Source organism: Zerene cesonia, chromosome 13, assembly GCF_012273895.1.
Source record: "Zerene cesonia ecotype Mississippi chromosome 13, Zerene_cesonia_1.1, whole genome shotgun sequence".
Classification (NCBI taxonomy): domain Eukaryota; kingdom Metazoa; phylum Arthropoda; class Insecta; order Lepidoptera; family Pieridae; genus Zerene; species Zerene cesonia.
Genome location: NC_052114.1, coordinates 1,908,347 through 1,927,459, shown reverse-complemented (window position 1 = coordinate 1,927,459; position 19,113 = coordinate 1,908,347). Strand labels below are relative to the sequence as shown.

At 30.8% G+C, this 19,113-nt stretch overlaps 1 protein-coding gene across 1 annotated transcript in view; it reads right to left on the bottom strand.

Moving 5' to 3' along the window:
- Positions 1 to 1,679: 1,679 nt before the first annotated feature.
- LOC119831227 (cardioacceleratory peptide receptor-like) overlaps positions 1,680 to 19,113 on the bottom strand; it is a 38,471-nt gene continuing 21,037 nt past the window's right edge. The window contains exons 4-11 of the mRNA XM_038354517.1: positions 18,327 to 18,430; positions 15,933 to 16,026; positions 15,320 to 15,415; positions 12,506 to 12,688; positions 10,042 to 10,137; positions 5,839 to 6,019; positions 4,237 to 4,363; positions 1,680 to 2,115 (exon numbers count right to left, since the gene is read on the bottom strand). Of these exons, the coding sequence (XP_038210445.1) occupies positions 1,975 to 2,115; positions 4,237 to 4,363; positions 5,839 to 6,019; positions 10,042 to 10,137; positions 12,506 to 12,688; positions 15,320 to 15,415; positions 15,933 to 16,026; positions 18,327 to 18,430 (1,022 nt within the window). The 3' untranslated portion in view covers positions 1,680 to 1,974. The remainder of the gene's footprint in view (positions 2,116 to 4,236; positions 4,364 to 5,838; positions 6,020 to 10,041; positions 10,138 to 12,505; positions 12,689 to 15,319; positions 15,416 to 15,932; positions 16,027 to 18,326; positions 18,431 to 19,113) is intronic.

Here is a 19,113-nt window from a genome sequence, read left to right as displayed (position 1 = left end):
GTTTACAGATTACATTATAAATATGCTTTAAATGTTTATGAATGGAGCTTTAAAGGTAATATTTTTGTAATTTTAAGTTGTCTGTTATGTATTTTTGGAAATATAATATGGATATCAAAGCAATATATGGGATGATCATTCTTTTTTCTTGTTTTCGTAGTTTGCTAGAAAATTAAACGTCATAACACTAGTATCCATATATTATTATGCTAGTGAATTTAAAAGGATAATTATCAGGCGGTCAATTGTGATTTATTTCGAAAATTTCGTACGACTTTAAAGATGGGTATAAGGCGCTAGACGCCACTTATACTTTCTAACTAACTACAAAACTCGACACTGCGCGTGGCCCGACATGCACTAGGCCGGTTATATTAGGAGCAAGTGGTTAATCCGAACTACACCTGAATTGATGACTTGAACTCATTCAAACTTTCAGGGAAAACATAAAACGTAATATCAATCGCATAATCGCTAAGAAGACATTCAACTTTAACTTTACAAACAAGATAAAATGTGGTATAAGGATATTAAAAATCAAACAGCACATCGTTTGATACATTTATTTCCCTTAGCTATTCTAAACATAGATTACACATAAGGTACTCATTAAATTCAATTAACATCGATTACACCAAATGACTTAGAGTTTGACTCGGGGCCATTTTGGCACCAGCAGCCGATCTATAATATCGGCTTGGAGTTTATATTGAACTAGATGAACTACTAATAGTAAATGCCGTAGATTTATAACTCGTTGAGTAAAATATCTTGAGTTTGCTCTGTGTGGAAACGAGAAATGCCTCAATATAGCAGACTTATTCTAATTTTGTATAATAAAAAACTTAATGTTAGTGTTATTTATGCGTCTTGTTGTTTTTTAGTCAACCTGTTCCATACACATTTTTTTTATTATGTGTTTGAAATTTAAACATTCTGGGGATGCAAAAATTCAAGTCAGATGTTCTTGTTGCCACATAACTAGTTTTGCCCACCGACGTCGACTTGAGTTTACTTTTCACTTTTTAAGACCGATAAATTTTTTTGTTGAGGATAATTTATTTTTGTTTTTTTAAAAGTTGAATTCTACATCAAGAGGCTTTGGAAACCTTTGGACCTTTAGAATATCTTCTCCTCGCCAAAAACAAGTTATACGAGAACACACGAAAAAACAATATCTACATTTATGCGGTCAAATTGTAAAAATCTCCTCGTTTTTTGGAGTCAGTTAAGAAATCTAAAAAGCACAAGTGTGGGTTTCCACATTGTAATAATTAATTTTACTAATGTAAAAAACGTCAATCCATTTATCAACGACTTATTCTAAACATCTTTGGTACAAGAGATCGGTTGCGTCGTACAAAAACATGTAGACAAATTTTGAAAAAATAGCCATTAGTATACATATAAATAATCCCTGTAATATATTTTAACGCTAACATACACTGATATCTTAAGTATAATGGCAATGAGATTAAATGCATCAAAATCAAGGACTTCTTTCATTTACGATTTAATTTATTTATCATTATTACTTTTAATAATAAATTTTGAACTGTGTTATCTCATTACCACATATAATTATTATAATACACATCAAATTACATCAAGACATAATAAATATTTCATATTGGCAGTTTTTAAACTCTCAGTTAAGTTTTCATAAAATATAATTTTATCTATTATTTATTTTACTTGGTTAAATAAATATAAAAAAATCAAGACCATAGTTTTGGTCACAAGGAATAAAATAATAATTAAAAATGCATATATACGAACATAGAACGTCATCCATTTAGTTTGGGGAAGTCGGTTAAAAATGAATTAAAAAAGATCTTTTGCCAAAAACAATACTTTCAAAAGAAGAACTGTCATAAATCATGTCACATTTTAAGTGATTGTGTGTAAATCGATCCATTTCAAATTATAGATATTTATAGACATACGGGATTATTAATTAAACACAGGGCGTATCTACAAGAAGGTGTCATCTCGCCTTCGCGGTTGGCAGTTATTATTTATTTGCGTTTGTTCCGGCAAGTGAAGTCGAACTTTACGGGAGCTGTTGCACTGATGTAGACGCTGCTTGGGACACTTAATGCTGTCATCTTTTACCTGAAGGATGGAAAGAGAGAAAGACAACTTTCAATTTATAATATGAACATACAATTTATTAGAATAAAATACAATTTAAAATAGAAGATATTGGGAGAAAATATACGCCTTACGTGATTGCGTACGCCAAAAAAGTATGTCCTACAACTTCGATATAATGCCTTCAACCTACTGGCTTCTGGAGTGTTAGCTAATCCACATAATATTGTTATATTCATTAGCCAATAGGAACAAATATTTAATGCAATGTTTGCAGAAATACTAAATTTACGCTACTTGCTCGAGCAAACTAAATTATTATATATTGCTAATATGGAATACCTCTGTCTGTCTTCATGCCTAAAACAAGGGAACTGATTTGGATGAAATGTTTTACAGAGATAGTTTCAGACCCGAGAAAGGACATAGGATAGTTGATATGCCGAAATACTGGAACAGGATCTGTGCGGGGTATACCCCGGAACTGTATATCTTTCCTTTGACAACAGAAGAGAAATCGCGGAGAGAAAGTTAGTTTAATATGAATTGGTAAAAAAAATATTGATGAGTTAACAATTTAGTCCTAATTTTGAAAAAAAATTGACATTCAAATAAACCGTCTTGCTAATTAAATGCAATATTCGTAATTAAGTAATACTACTCATTATATTAAACAATGGCGTATTGATGTCATGAAATGATGTATTTAAAAAAAATCACGAAAAGCTGTGTGTAATAACCCCAATGTCATATCATATAAACTAGTTGACAATGTGTCACGCAAAGATACATAGAGATTTTTTTTTATCAAAGAAAAGGGATTTTTTATTAATACGCGCTGTTACTGCGGAAGACAGACCATTTATTATTAAGGTTTGTAAAGGAAAATGACGGTGCTCATAAGTTTTGCATAGCGAAAATGTACTGAAATATCAGTTACGTTTTCTTTTCATGTGGAGTTGTACAATATTCTGATGCTATACATATTTCTTTGCATAGCGTTTATTTACTTGTATTAAATGGTAATATTTTTGATTGTATAATATTTCTTAAGAGTCTGTTATGAAATACATACATTAATTACTTAAAAGTTTTAGATACATTCAGGTAATACCTACCAAAGTTAGTACTTAAACGATTCAATTATGATTTTAACACAAATGTTTAGAGTTAAAGTTTAATAATCATTTGCCTTTAGAGGAATTAATACTCCTAGTATTTATAAAGTGATCGATATTTTCCAATAACCTTTGTACTCTAATCTATAACATCTTCCCGTCACTTTAAATAAACATTTCATATATACCGTAAATGAGATAATGGGCTATACCATAACGATTCATAAATATGCAAAGAGCTCGCTTCAACAAATATTCAGATTACGGACGACTGTGGGATAATCCTCAGTGACGATATTGTTGGCAGACATGGAAAGGTTTCCTTACACATATTGTTTGGGTATAGAGCATTTAGGAAGTGGAAAACGGATGGGTAGTAAATAAATGCACAAGCTATAACATAAACATAACATATACATGTTATTATAAAGTCACAGGTGATTATAAAGTCTTTGAATTATGTGTGTATGTTATTGCTTTTTTAATCAATCACTAAATAAATCTAAATGAAATTAAAGGTTTAATTTCATTTAGATTTACGGCATGATTTAATTTAATATTATTTTAATTGCAGAAAGTTATTTGATAACAAAGGTAAATTCGAGAAACATAACAATAATACCATAATAATTCTGGTTTGGTTGACTGGCTGGATTCCTACCGACTAAAACTCCATCGTGTTTCATCGAACTGCTTTATTGAAGGGGCCACGAGTGCTGGTTTGTATTCGACCTCCTCGGCGGCACTCCATCACCGGCTCAAGCGCAGACTTTAACCTAGCCATCCCTTCTTTCCCCTACTCACTCGTACTCACATGTAACCACCCTAACTCACTCCTACTCACCCGTACACATCCTTACTTATACGTACCCACCCCTACTCGCCCATACTCACCCGTATTCACCCATACTTACACGTACCCACCCCCACTCACCCATACTCACCCATATTCACCCGTACTCACCCATACTCACCCGTACTCACACGTACCCACCCGTACTCACACGTACCCACCCGTACTCACCCGTATAGTAAGTTCGTGCCTCGTCCGCCGGTGCGAGGAGGTGAGCAGCTCGGTGTGCGCGCGCGACTCGGCGCCGCCCGGGCTGTCCGCTTTCAGCCAGCACAGCCACTTATAAGGCGGGATGTTTCTGCGCACATGCAGTACTTACCCGTTTATACACCTATTTACTCAAAGATTCAAATTTTATCTCGAAAACTCTAATTTATTTATTTACTCTTCAACAACATTGTGCAAAGAAGTAAAATTAAATTAATATGGGCTTAAAGAAAGAATACAATTTGTTAGGCTGCCCTATAATTTAGTTAGTGCTCTTTTACAGGTACCCAAGGCAAAAGGTAACAAGCATAAAGAGAGTAAAGGCGAGACGAGAAACAAATAAGTTTTGAAAGAAAGATTGCATTTTTACCATATAACATATATACATTTATATATCATGGTTAATATTCAATTTAACTAGGCGTAGGTAATTTATTGAATATTAATGTACGAATATTTTTTTACACCTTATCCTATTTTATTGATGAACACCACCCACCCGACCAAAAATGGTGTTATAATTGTAAAATTTTAATAGCACTTATCGCACGTCTATAAAATATTAAAATTTCGCTTAAAAAAAGAAAACAAAATAAAGCTCTTTGATCATTTAATTTATTATTAGGCGAAATGAAACTTCGGCTAATCAGAATGTATTTATGGACATTGAATTTAATATCAAATTTGTGAAACCATAAAACCCTTCCCGAGTTAACAATTGCTATAAATCATTTGTAATAACAACTGCGGGTAAACTTTATTGAGAAGATATTTAATGCCTAGATATTGTTGACATTTTTAATAATTATATAATTAATAAGAAAATGAAAAAACTTTAATCTAATGCACTTGGATCTTTGCTCGGAAACTTGCACCGCACTGCACTTACTGGGCAAAATTAATAAAAACGTTGCAACCCTATTTAGCATTCACAATACATCATTAGTCTTTGCAAGTTTTTCGTAGTTTCTCGTAGGGCTGTCAAATCGTTGTTTAATCTTATGTGCAATACATATTGAAAATATTATTAAAACACTTAGCCCAAAGAGATGGATGATATTTATTTACCTCTATCTGCAGACATACCATGTCAATAAAGTATCATAAAACGACGATTAACAACCGAAATCAAATTTAATATTGCAATAACAATTTATTACATAATTGTTAAGTCTGACTTCTACTTGACATTTTCATTCATTGACCTGTATGTAATAGTTAAACTATACTATCAAGAATATTATTTTTATAAGTTTATATAAGAATGTGATATAATGTTACTGTACAAAAATGAAGCTTTTTACTGTCTCGTGGTAGCGGAATTCTTCTACCTTCACTGGACTTAACCATTAAACTAGAATAAGAGCAAAGCTCATTTTGATAAGGAACAGAATTGAGATGTTAATTGACAAATAAATATTCAAGCCTATGAAATACTTGTTATAACCTACATAAAAACTTAGTTGTTCCTTGCTTTAATAATAAATAAAAGACCGAAGTAAAGTATGCAAATAATTGCAATTATTACAAGAGATCAATTTGAAATCAAAATAAAAAGGATCTTACCTCAGACTAATAAATATCCTATTAGAGAAGATGAAATATATAACAGGGTTGGCTGCTGAATTGAGAGGCGCCAGACTCTGTATCAGAGAGGCGATAGCAATGTTCACTTGCGTGTCAGGTACGTAGCCGTATACTTGAAGCAAGTCGAATATCATGTATGGTGACCAGCACAGAACGAACACTGTAAATAATTACATATAATTACATTTTTAATAGGTCGTTCTTATAGCAGTATTATATAAGGTACATATAACAGTGGTATATAATATATAGATTTATTCTTGGTAGCATAAGAAAACATACATTTTCACGTTTGCAATTTTTCGAGCAACTTGCACTATTAGGTATAATAATTTCGTGTTATCTCAGAATTAATTCACAGAAGTCAATCCATCGAAAGGGCCCGAATCGTTACATATTGCAGCCCTAAATAAATAGAGTCACTCAACACGTTTAAAAGAAATATATGAGCATAGGGGTTAAATGAAAAGTCGAGTCACGATTCGAATTGTAAATTTATAAGATTCCTTCACGGCACACCGCCGTGTTATGTGGGGGCACGTGACGGCTGTGCTATATCGTAAAGGTATCAATATAAAGAAAGTTTTTAAAGAAATATCTGGCTTCTTTAGAAGAACACTTTTGCATTATCGAAACATAAATTGTCCTAAATAGTCACTGTAGGGTAATAAAACTACACAATAAAACATATTTCGAGCACTTGTTAGTTAGTATGTACAGGCATGTTATAAAATTTGGTATTCATTTTCAAAAGTATCGTTGTCAATATAATGTAAGAATTAAGCACGCAATATTACACGTGTAATCTAGGGAGGACTTTAAAATATTTATAAACTGTTTAAAGCTGTTGGTAAATGTATTTTTACTCCACAAAAAAAAGTAGATATGTATTATAGGCGAATATCAACCAACTAAAATAAACAATGTGCATAAAAATAGCATTTGTGAATTGCTTAAAAAGCTCACAAATGTTAGTTTTTATGCGTCAATTAATTGGGGTATTTCATAGTAAAGCCATAAGAATAACAATTTTGTCCACTTAGACATAATGGACGCGATCGTAAAAGGCTTTATCGCTGAAGAGCATTTGCTTTTCATATTTATTATTTTTATAGTCTATGTATTACTTTTAAAAGTAGGCTATTATATTTTGGTAAGTCGCCCGCAAATGTGCTACATTTTTAGGTGTGTGATTTTATTTAAACACTCGAAAAGTCTGTTTAATAGTCATACATATCTGAAAAATTTTTAGTTAAATATGATTTACATAATGGCACATAATGGTATTTTTTTTTGGCTTTAATGTATTTTTATGCATAATAAAGACAATGTTAGCATTTTTTATAAATGTGTAAATTAAAATAGGCACGAAGTGTCCAATACCTGCGACGTTTGTGAGAGAAAAAATTTGCATGAAAGTTGATGGACAATATTATATTAAAAACTTTGGTATGTAGAATTTTATAGAGTTAGTACATTATCATTTTCTCAAAGGTTCCTATGCTATGATTATTTACGATAAACGAGTTAATCTGGAATAAATTTATATCTATACTCGCCTAATCTCCATTCTAACATATACCTACCAACCAATCCAGTAGAATTTAAGCCTTAAATATACTCATGTTAAACTAATTAATAAACTATGTATGGAAAGAGAGAAAAATCTGAGTAAACAAAAATAAGAATCCCTCGGGACCCCAAATTAATACATAAGTATTTCTTCATGAATTCCCGCAAAGCATCTTTTAAGAAAATGAAGTTAATAAATAGCCAAAGAGAAATAGCGGGTAAGTTATTGGACGTTCCCGCTTTCATAATTCTGCTTTCTTGTCAACTAAGTTTTCAGACATGGATGAATTTACCGAGACCAAACTAATTTCGCAAACATTTTATTAAATGTTGTTATTGACAAACGCACTAAGCATGATGGAATCGAAAACCGCATATTGCATTGACATTTGAACTTTGGACCTATCATAAATTTTATAAAATTCCCAATACTCAATGCTTTGAAGTTATTACTTTATTTGTTTCAATAAATTCATAGGATATTAAGAAATATCTCGGACAGACGAGCCTTATAGAAAATGTTATTGCCAATGGTTTGGAATTATTGGTTACATTATTTACGAAAATCTACTAAAACCAGAATATTCGAAAAACAACTAGCGTGGTATTTGATTTTGAAAATAAAGTACATGGGACTGAATTAATGAGCTAATTATAAAAGCTTTCAACTCCTTATTTAAATAAATAACGAATAATGAAACAAATATAAATAAATTAGAGCATGTAAATGATTGAATCGCCTATTGTATTTAAACATTTATCACAATTATGGCAGCCATTACCCTAATTTTAAAAGTAAGCAATTTAAACAACTGGGTCAAAAAATTAATTAACTGCTTAATTGAAAGCAACTTTAATAGCGTTTTGATATGAAAATTAAAAAGCCAACACGAAACAAATCACGCTAACTATAAATATGTGATAGGGATTAGGAACAATAATATATATATATGTTCGTTATATATAATTATACATAGTTAATACAAGTCTATTTAGCAAATCTTTAAGTACAAATATATATAATATTATGTGAGTTATCTATATTCAATACTTTATACTACTTATAACAAACACTTTTTTGTACATCTCCAGCGGTTGTATTGGTTTAATTAGGAGGACTATAGATCCACATTTAATAAGGAATATCTATAAAAGCGCTGTCAAATTGGGGACCAGTGATAACTTCTTATCTTAGGACGAGTACGACTATCTAGTGGCACGATCGCATGCTAATGTTATATTATTCAGAATATTTTAAATATGTGTAAGAATAAGTTATTTACTTATGAAATACTACTCTTATTATTTGAATTTTTGTTAGAAATTATCGAATAATAATATTAAAAATTCCTTTGTAATTAAAAAATTACGTCACGTCAATTAATTACGTCACAGATACGCATACCATTATATCTATTATCAATACACATTACTACAATACATTACAATACACATAACATACAACTACTGTACTATTTACGGAATAAGATCTAAACGTTTTCATTGCTGATCTATTAAATTAAGTCCTCTTATTTACAAATTGTAGTAAATAAATTTATCCTTAAGGAAAATGAGCCACAAATTAATGGCAAAGATACTTATGGCACTACTCTTCCTGCGTTACGAATTACGTACACGTAATAACTTCCTAATCGAGGTTCTAGCGTCAACTAATCTTTAATGATATTAACAAACACAGTACATAGGTATTATAGTAGCCAAATATAATTAGTAATGTACCTCTTGTACCCCTGATGTGGATATAAACTGAAGATATTCTCAACTAACTTCTATTTTTTCTTTCTTTCAAATCTTTTGAGCCGATTCAGTAGTGCTTTAGTATGTAATTATGTTCTAAAATAAATAATGTAATTCTATATTTCAGTAATAAATAAGCGTGGCTTATACTAAGTGCATGTAATTTGATAAGCAGAAAACCTTTAATCGTTGTAAGTAACAGGTTAAGGCTAACTGAACATAACAATTATGATTATTCTAGCGAATAGGGAAATGTATCATAAGACAATAATATATCTTTACAACAGACATAGCCAAAATACTGTACTCGAACACTTTCAATTGTGCATTTGACGGAAGTTTCGATATATACGCTTTAATCCCATCTCACATAGTTTGTGTCCCCGAAATTCTATCAACAGTAACAGGGGAAACCGTCGATGATCCTAGTAATCTCATTCAGTCTAGACGAGAATTGGTTCCTATTCTTTTTCTTTCACTTTACGCGTCGCGTATTACATTACACATTATACGTTTATAGATATTATAGTTTTGCAAATTTATCTCTATGGTTTGATAGCAATAAATTTCATATAATTTTATGATTGATTGTTGCTCTGATATGGAAAACAAATTAGTTGTTCACGTTGCTAAAGTTTCATATGCAATCTTGTTGTGGCTCATTATGATGTGATTACATTATATTTAATATCATAATACGAAGATATAGGGACATTTAAAGTTATTTAACGTAATAATGTCTGTGAAAATTAAATCAATAATCACCTACGATTTATTCAGGCCTTATTGAAACCAAATAATTTCATTGCAAATGTTAATGAACTTTGCAATGTTTTTAATCTTCAAACTTACCGAATACGATAACAAACGTCATTTTGACGGTTTTGATCTTTGCTTTGGGAATGATGCCGCGGCTGCTGGCGCGCCGACTGTCCAGATCATCACTATCTAAAATGAAAAAAGGCTAATGATTGTTTTAAAATTCATTTTTTCATGCCATAAGTGGGCAAGTGAACTGGTGGTTCGCCTGATGGTAAGCGATCACCACCATCCGTAAACATTCGATGAAGCAGTGCCTCTGCGAATGCGCTACACACTTCCCTACGCTTAAGGGGTAAGGAAAAAGGAAAGGATCGACGAGGTGAAAGGGGACGGGGAAGGTCGAGGAAAAGGAAAGGGACGAAATCTAGGCCAGTAGGATCTGTGTCTTTTAGAAATGAAATAAATAAATACAAAAATCGATGCTTATTATTCTAAAAATCTAAAAATTAAACAGTAACTTATAAAATTATAGAGAGACATATAGATGTATAATGTAATTCTTTATTGTATATTTTATCCTACACAGTTGCTGAGTGAGCTGAAACACCCCTATTGTTACACAAATGTCCTCGAAATATAATAAAATCTCGAGTAAGAAAGTTGAAACACTAAAGATAAAGTGTTTTGTAATACAAAAAAAATAATGAACAAATTTAGCTTTCTATTACAAAAAAAAATATATATATACAAATCAATTGTGTAAATCATTTGATATTGAATGATGACTATAAAAAACCTCAAAGACCCATAAACATTATTAAAGTAATGAACGAAAACATTTCACCTGACTAATCATTAAAAATGAATAAAATTTAATTTCAATTCACAGGAGAAATTAAAACTAAATCAATTCACTTGTTGTTTTTATTTTAATTTCACAGTACACACACGTATTGTAATAAGATAGTGTCATCTTTTGATTTCCAGACTGAAATTAAGGCCGATGACGCGTATTTTCCATAGTCGTAACAATCTCCATTTCATAAAAATCCGTTCATTAGTTTAGGTATAAGTAAATGCATTAGAATGTAAATGCAAAATAATATCAAATAAATATGAGCATAAAACGAAAACATATTTAATAAAAAGCGAAAAATCTCTGCTTTCAAATTAACCTCAGAACTTTTATATACATCAAGCTTTTTGATTCAATTACCTACTGTTTAATATGATTTAAATCCTTCATGTGAGTCGAGGCCGTATTTACAATTATACAAAACATGACACCGTCTGAACAAATAAGCACTGTATATTAAATTAAATAAACACCGGTGAAATAATCTTCAATGGAATAATTAAGTTTTGTGAAAATTCAATTAGTAATGTTTGTCCCTTGCTGGTTTAGCCGAGGTTTAGGAAATTGCTCCATTGGAATGAGGAACAAAATGCTGTTGATAAAGGTTATTTTTAATGGTTTTCATTTTCCTTTTTAAGGCTATGAATGATTATTACAATAGTAAAATACTATCCAACGGTATTTTTATTTGTATAAATTAATTAGTACGACGAATATGTAAATGTATTTGTTTTACTTCAAATTCGTAAATTCATACAGTTTATACTCTCGATAAAGTTAGAGTGGGGTAGTAATCGTTGGCTATTTTATAAAAAATAGCACTTCCAGAAGTCATTAATCCATTAATCCTGCAATATGTCACCAAAAGTTTTACTTTTATCTAACAAAATAATATTATATTCATCCATTCTTATTTTGTTCCAAATTCAAATACCATAAAACGAACCGCTTTATAAGGCCCATAAAATAAATCTACAACTAATCTTATTACCAAAAAGATCCATTCAGTAGATTTGTTTCATTCATTGAATAGTTTGTCAATGTCTTACATTACCGTTAATTTAGCAGCCGTCTCCTAATTCACCGCGAAAAGATCAAGTGACAAAGTTTTTCTTGTAAGACACCATTAGTTTAGATATATAAATGCGACTGTACTTATTTCGTATCGTATGATATAGAAGTATTGTTATCCGGCTTTTGATAGCGATTGTATGTAATTTATGTGTGTAATATCTTCCAATAGCTGGAGAAATGTTGACATAAGATTGGACTGATACAAGAAAAGCAATACGATAAGTCGTTATAATTTCAATGCTTTCATTTTTATAGATTCAATAGGTACGTTTGATCTATGTCTCTATAAAAAAAAAATCATCGCTATGCGTTTGACTGGAGGTAAACGACGATCGACTTTTTTTGCGAGGAAAGTTTAAAGAAAAATCCAAAATATTGAAATATTGACAGTAGATATAACATCGCACCGGTCACGTAACTCTTTTTTTGGAAAATAATACACATTAAACAACATTTAACATCTGAAAAAATAAGCTTATAACTAATCATGTGTATTACATAAAAACAACAAACACCTATAATCAAATTATAATCAAAAATAATATCAAATTATAAATAAGGAAACACTTATAATCAAATCAAATAAATTTAAAGTGAACATAATATATTTCTATTAGTACTCACATTGTCGCGTAGCCGTGGTCCGCTTGCCGAGAACCCTTCGGCTTTTCTGCCGAATGGTGACCACAATAACACCGTAGCATGCGGATATGATGAGTGCGGGCGCCACGAACAGGGAGAGAAACACGCTGGTCATCCATATGCGCCACTGCGTTTGGTTTATACCTGACCAGCATTGGGGAGTACCTACCGTGGGGTTGGTATTTTGAGTTTTATATTGATGACTTTATTGAGATTCAAACGCAATTTATTCATAGTACATTATATTAATGTTATTTAATTATAGATCGGATTTAAAACCCTTTATAATTTTTTAAGGATCGGTTCACAAAAAACCGTTTTTTTTAATATGTAAGCAAATTTCCCTTTCTTTAATAACTAAGCAATTTCCATAAAATAGATCGATGACCAGGTGGACAAGTTTCTTTGACATATAGAATGCTACAAGTACGTTAATAGTAATTGTATTGAATGAAATAGGTATGACAAATACTAAAATCTCGCTTATTTCAAAATTAGTGCATGGTTTAACAAAATGCTTCAAGTGGTAGAAGAGACTATTACTAAACTCGGATAAATATAATATTATAAACACAACCTACAAAACACTTAAATTACTTTTTTTCTGATAACCGTTTACATCGCCAATTCTTAATTCAATCGTAGTCATAAACACATAGCATTATCGATAAATCTTATATGAAAAAAATTACATCAAAAACAAAACTAATCTAGCGTATTTTATAATTGTGTGGCAACCCCCGTCGTAATATCAAGATAAGTTTTCCGAGTCGTCTTGAACTTTTTAATCGAGTTTATTTTCAACAAATTCATTGTACCATTTACATCTAACTTATAAGAACCGATCTGAGAGGTTTATTGTTGATTTCTTCTATAAATTAAAGTCTTAAACTCAAATAACAAGGAATGGTTGAGAATCAATAGCAATTATTCACGTGATATCGTTAGCCTATACGTGAGCTTAACTGAGATATATGAAAGACATTCAGATTTGGCTTTGGTGATAAATTCTTATTACGAGAATGTATATTAGGGCATTTGAATATCTGCGTACCTCTATTGGGTGATATTTTAATGGAGTTTGCAGATTTCCCCGCGTTTCGGCGGGCTTCATGTGCTTTATTGAATTAATAATTGTGTACTGAATTTTTGTTAGCTATAAATAATGCATGATTAATCACAATTACAAAAACATATTTTTATGTTTCTCCAATAATTTTCGATTTTTTCTCGATCTTAAAAAGTCTGTATAAATTAATGAACTTCCATTTCATATAAAAAATATTAATTCAGAACTGTAGATTAACGAAATTGCGCGCTTACTTTAAAGCATTAGAATAGTTTTATCCTAAACCGTTCAGCATCGTCAAAGATCACGAAAAATATTATTTACATTCATCTTTTATCTACAATAAGATAATTCTTTGGACATCAGACGGTCATGGTCGATTAAAGTCCTTAATATTCATAACTTTTCTATTCAATTTTATTTTACATATATTATAATACTGTAGATATAACCAAGAGATTTTTCTATCAGCTTTGAATTTCAGCATGGATAAGTATAAAAGAAATCGCTTGAGGATTTTGTGAAGCAATAACACTTATTCAGTCAACTGTGAACAAATATCTAACCACTTATGAATATTTACTCGTATGAATATTCGATGAATTTCCAAGGGATAAATACACCTTTATACAAAAAGCTTCAAGCTTATCTTTAACATAAATTTGAATAGGTATCAATTGCTATAGATGTACTTGAAGATGACGCATGTTAATAAGTAAAATATATGGTTATTATTATTGCATGTTAATTAATTGGTATTGCACATACCTTTAAAATTGGAAGTTTAGATATTTTAGTAGTATTTGAGTCGGTGCTATTAATTCTTACTCACAGACGCCTATGGATTACGCGTCATACGTAGTATGAAAACTACGTAAACTTATAGTAAGTTTACTTTGGAATCGTCTCGTTATAAGAAAATACTGTACCAAAATATAACATTGCTTAATAATTAAATATTTCTTTGTTACTTATTATATTTAATTAAAGTGTGCGTAGATATTTTTTGCAACCTGTGTTCGCTCGTAGTAGATTGTTCAGCTTAACATAACACAGCTATAACATCCAGTTAGTGGACCAAATAAAAAATATGTTAATACGAAAAATAACGAGCCAAATCCTATACTTTTTCCGACAACGCAGTATGCCTAATTTCAAAAGGATTTCCATTTGATTTTTTAATAATTACTCTATTCCTGATCTCAAACGTAAACGTTACGTTATGATATTGTAATAATAACTAAATACGCTACAACTATGTTATGTGTATCAGAATTGCTAAAGCGGATTATCTAACACAGTATGCACGTGCTTAAGCCGTACTATTGATGGATTTTGTTAGCGAGACTCGCGGCTAATAACCCTCTTACATATCATTACCGTAGCATTATATCATATCTGCAAGGACGGGTATTCACACACAGGTTAAGAAAACTATACCGATAATTTCATTAATTTCGTTATTAGAATTTTTATATTGCATCGAATCTGAAACCTTAACTTTAGTTAAAAATTATGGATTGTGTTAAATTTCAATTGAAATTTTGTAAAATTTTTTATTGATTTGAAATAAAATTTATCATACTTCTTATTCGGTAAATAACCCACACGTTATCTGACATTTAAATTTCATAAGTTATCTTAGTGCCCTTGATTGAATCATGACAATATGTTTGATTTTAATACGTTAACAAAGAAAATATCATATAAAATTGTGAGGATCTCACCTTGTATGTCTGCTTCATCAAATAAAATAAGCATTGGTATACAAAATATGAAACTGACGACCCACGCGCCGAATATCAAAGCTCTAGCGCGACGCCCTGTGAAATTAAAAGTATTATTATGATATACTAAAAACCACACAACTCAAAAACCCGTAGGAAAGAAAAAAAATACAACAAGTAATAAGCAATATTGATAACATATTCGTCTGTATTTGGTACATATTGCACAATAATGGTTTTTCAATATGGAATAACTTATACATATATTATTATTGAGATTGATATTGGTATTTTATAATAAAGTCTCAATGGTCATTTAAAGAAATAAGCTACCTGAAATTCTTAAATTATTTAAAAACAGTAGCTTTCCGCTCTTAGACTTCAGCTTTACCCGCGTAGTTAAAGAAAATGACAAGACACTGCTTGGGTTTTCCTCACATAACTCTCGTTCCCTTGTGATTTCCTAGATATCTATGCAATGTCCTTTCTTGGGTCGCAAACTATCTTTGTACCAAATCTCATTCCAATCAATTTAGTGATTTGGCGTGAAGAGGAGACAGATGAAGCTACTTTCGCATTATATATATTAGTAGAGATAAAATTATATACTCACAGCTTCCCGTAAAATTCATTGGATGCGTGATGGCATCACACCGGTCCACGCTCAGCGCGACCAACACATACGTTGATGAATACGTAACTACACCCTGCAACAATATCTCTATTACTTCTCTATTATCAACATTCTCTACTGTTATTTATATATCTATAATTAAATAATAAAATTAATAAGTATTAAATTTTAAAATGTCATTACATTATTTACATTACATGTCGGTGACACATTAGCTTTTTCCGTATCAAAAAGTGCTCAAAGCGACAAACAAAGTTTTCCTCTAATATTGTAAATTAATCTCTAAAATCAGTTTTTGCTATCGCTGTATACGAGTATACTAGGTAATTGCAAATATAACCGTAAAAATCTCCAAATCGTAATTTTATTTCCCACAAGTTCCGGTAAACTTCATATCTTCGAAATAAATAATTTACAACCATTATAGACAGATCCAAAAGCTATGTGTGAAAAATAACAAAGACTCACAAAACTGGAAATCAGGAACATTCGAGATGATTTTTCCTGAATTACCCCCTCAAGACCCAGTGTTTCATATAAATTAAATTGTGATAATATAAAGGAAGAACAAGACAAAAAGGCGGAGATAAATGATACTTTTTTTTTCAAATTTATACTTTTATTGTTATTTCTAACTGTATCATCACGAAAATTTTGTCATTTAATCTAAACATTTATAGTTTTCTTAAGATTAATCTTTAAAACAACCATCAACGTACAGAAATAGGAAAGATACGATTCAATTAAATTTCATTACACACGTTGAAGCTAACTAAATAAATCAATAGAACAATTATTTCACTACAACTACTGCTATTAAATTTATATCTTGGCACGATTCGACGAAGATTAAAGTTTCAATTGTATTGTATATTCTAACAATAGCACTGTCAATTATCCTAAACCTAACATGACAATACGTTTTATTTTGAATCATTTTTAGAAATGTTGGACGATATTAGGGGGACATGACAACAATAGAGCAAAAGAAAACTTACCAAGTGAAATTAGTCATGAATAATACAATTACAAAACACACAATAACAATAATATATTTGTTCTGTTCTCGAGAAAACATAATGTGCCTTAATATCATCAATGAGTATTCTAGAATGTTCTATTTTAATATTCTTTCCCCATTTTTTTAAAGATTTGATGGCTTGGTTACGAGAACTTTATGCTCTTTACCCATCGAATGTAGACCATTTAAATTTCGAACGTAATGTTAATAATTTTGTTTAATTTATGTTGCCATCGTCAATCATGTCATGTTTTTACAAGAAGATTTTATTAATTTTCTTCTTAAATATAATTCAATACAGAAGTTGTTAAATTTTATATGGAGTAGAAACCAGGCAAACCATTTTTTTTATGTTTCGGAAACTTAATCCGGACTTTTAAATCAGGTGTCACTTTTATATTATTTCGAATGTATTTTTTAATCTGAAGTTGATTTTTATTTGACTTGAATTAAAATAAATTGGTGAATCCATAATTTACTATATTTTTGTGTTATATATTCGAACTAGTGCACGATAGCGTTTTGTCCGGTTACATAATTGCGCGCTTAGAAATTACTACCATGCATAAATTGTAGGGAAACTCTATTAGCAGCGTTCCGCTAACATTAAATAAACATTGTTGTTGTAGTATAAATTATTGTTATTAGTCATTATTATATAACTCACAAAATTATGCATGTAAAGACAATTATAAATTACTAAATTGCACGTAAAAATAATGTTATTAAGGGACGCTTAAAACGTGCTCGAAAACTTGATTCTACAACATTAGATTAAATAAAATATTTCTCACTGATTATGAATTATTCACACCCCTGTACTTCAATATCTAATCAACTAACTCGTTTACCTAATAACCCTAGCATATATTATATCGCGGTTGAAATTTGCTTATAAGTTTGCATTCTAATCAAATTAAATAATTTACATGTCATCACACTTATGTACTCGTATAATAAAATAAAACAATATGGTCTTTAACATATATATTAAATAACAATGCAAAGTGACAAGGGCCTATTACATCACACATACATTATTTTGGTTTGACCGAACCTATTAGGAAGCTGTCAAGAATTAAGTGTAATTTTGTTTTTGTCATCCATAGCTCGTAATGGTGTTTTTTTATCCGATAACTGGCAACTGAGCTGGTGGTTCACCTGATGGTAAGCGATCACCATCGCTCATGAATATTCGCAGAGTAGTTTTAGGGGTAAGGGAAAAGGAAAGAATTGACGACTGGCATGTAGGAATGGACCGGGAATACTGAGGAAAAGGAAACGGGAATCCAGTTGCAATATAAATAAAATAAGATAAAATATTATGAAACAAATATTAAAGATAATTTCACCTGTAAATATTTCATCAGCTTACACGCTATTGAACCGGCGAACCACGAGATCGTAACCCGCTGTATTAGGTCCGGCAAGACGCTTATCAGCCCTACCCATAAATCTGGAAGAGAAAAATAACTTTACGATGCGAAAACTAATCTTATTTTATTAATGGAAACGTAAATCGACTGTGTACAACCCAAATAATTATCAACGAGTTAAGCTATTTAATGATTTAGTGACTGTCTATTCCTGTTCTATCTCCAGGGAATATTTAATCGGGATAAAAGGCCCAAGTCAGCATATACGCTGCCTGTATACCAAATTTCATTAAAATCCGTTCAGTAGTTTCAGCGTGATAATAACTCAGCGGACAAACATCCAAACAAACAAACTTTCACGTTTATAATATTAGTGTGAAGTGTGATTGTAGGGGATAGGTGCATGGAAATCATACCCATCATAATACGTCAAACTAGCAACCTGTTAAAACCTAACCTGTGGAAAATAGATGAAAGAATTTTTGAAATCGACGTAACATATCTAATTAATCTATCGCCTATAGGAACACATTTACATAAAAATTTCTCATATTCTTATTTTAATAACAAACTAAACAGATTCGATTTGTTATGAGTCAGATCTATTCTTGTGTACTGAAATATAGACATGAATAAGTACGAAAAGTCTTTTGTACCAAGTACCAAGAATTGATTTCATAGCCTGAGCAAGCTAAATGTATAGACATTTATGATACGTTAATTGGCCTGTTTTGGCACGTGCGATAACCTAAAACTAACATAT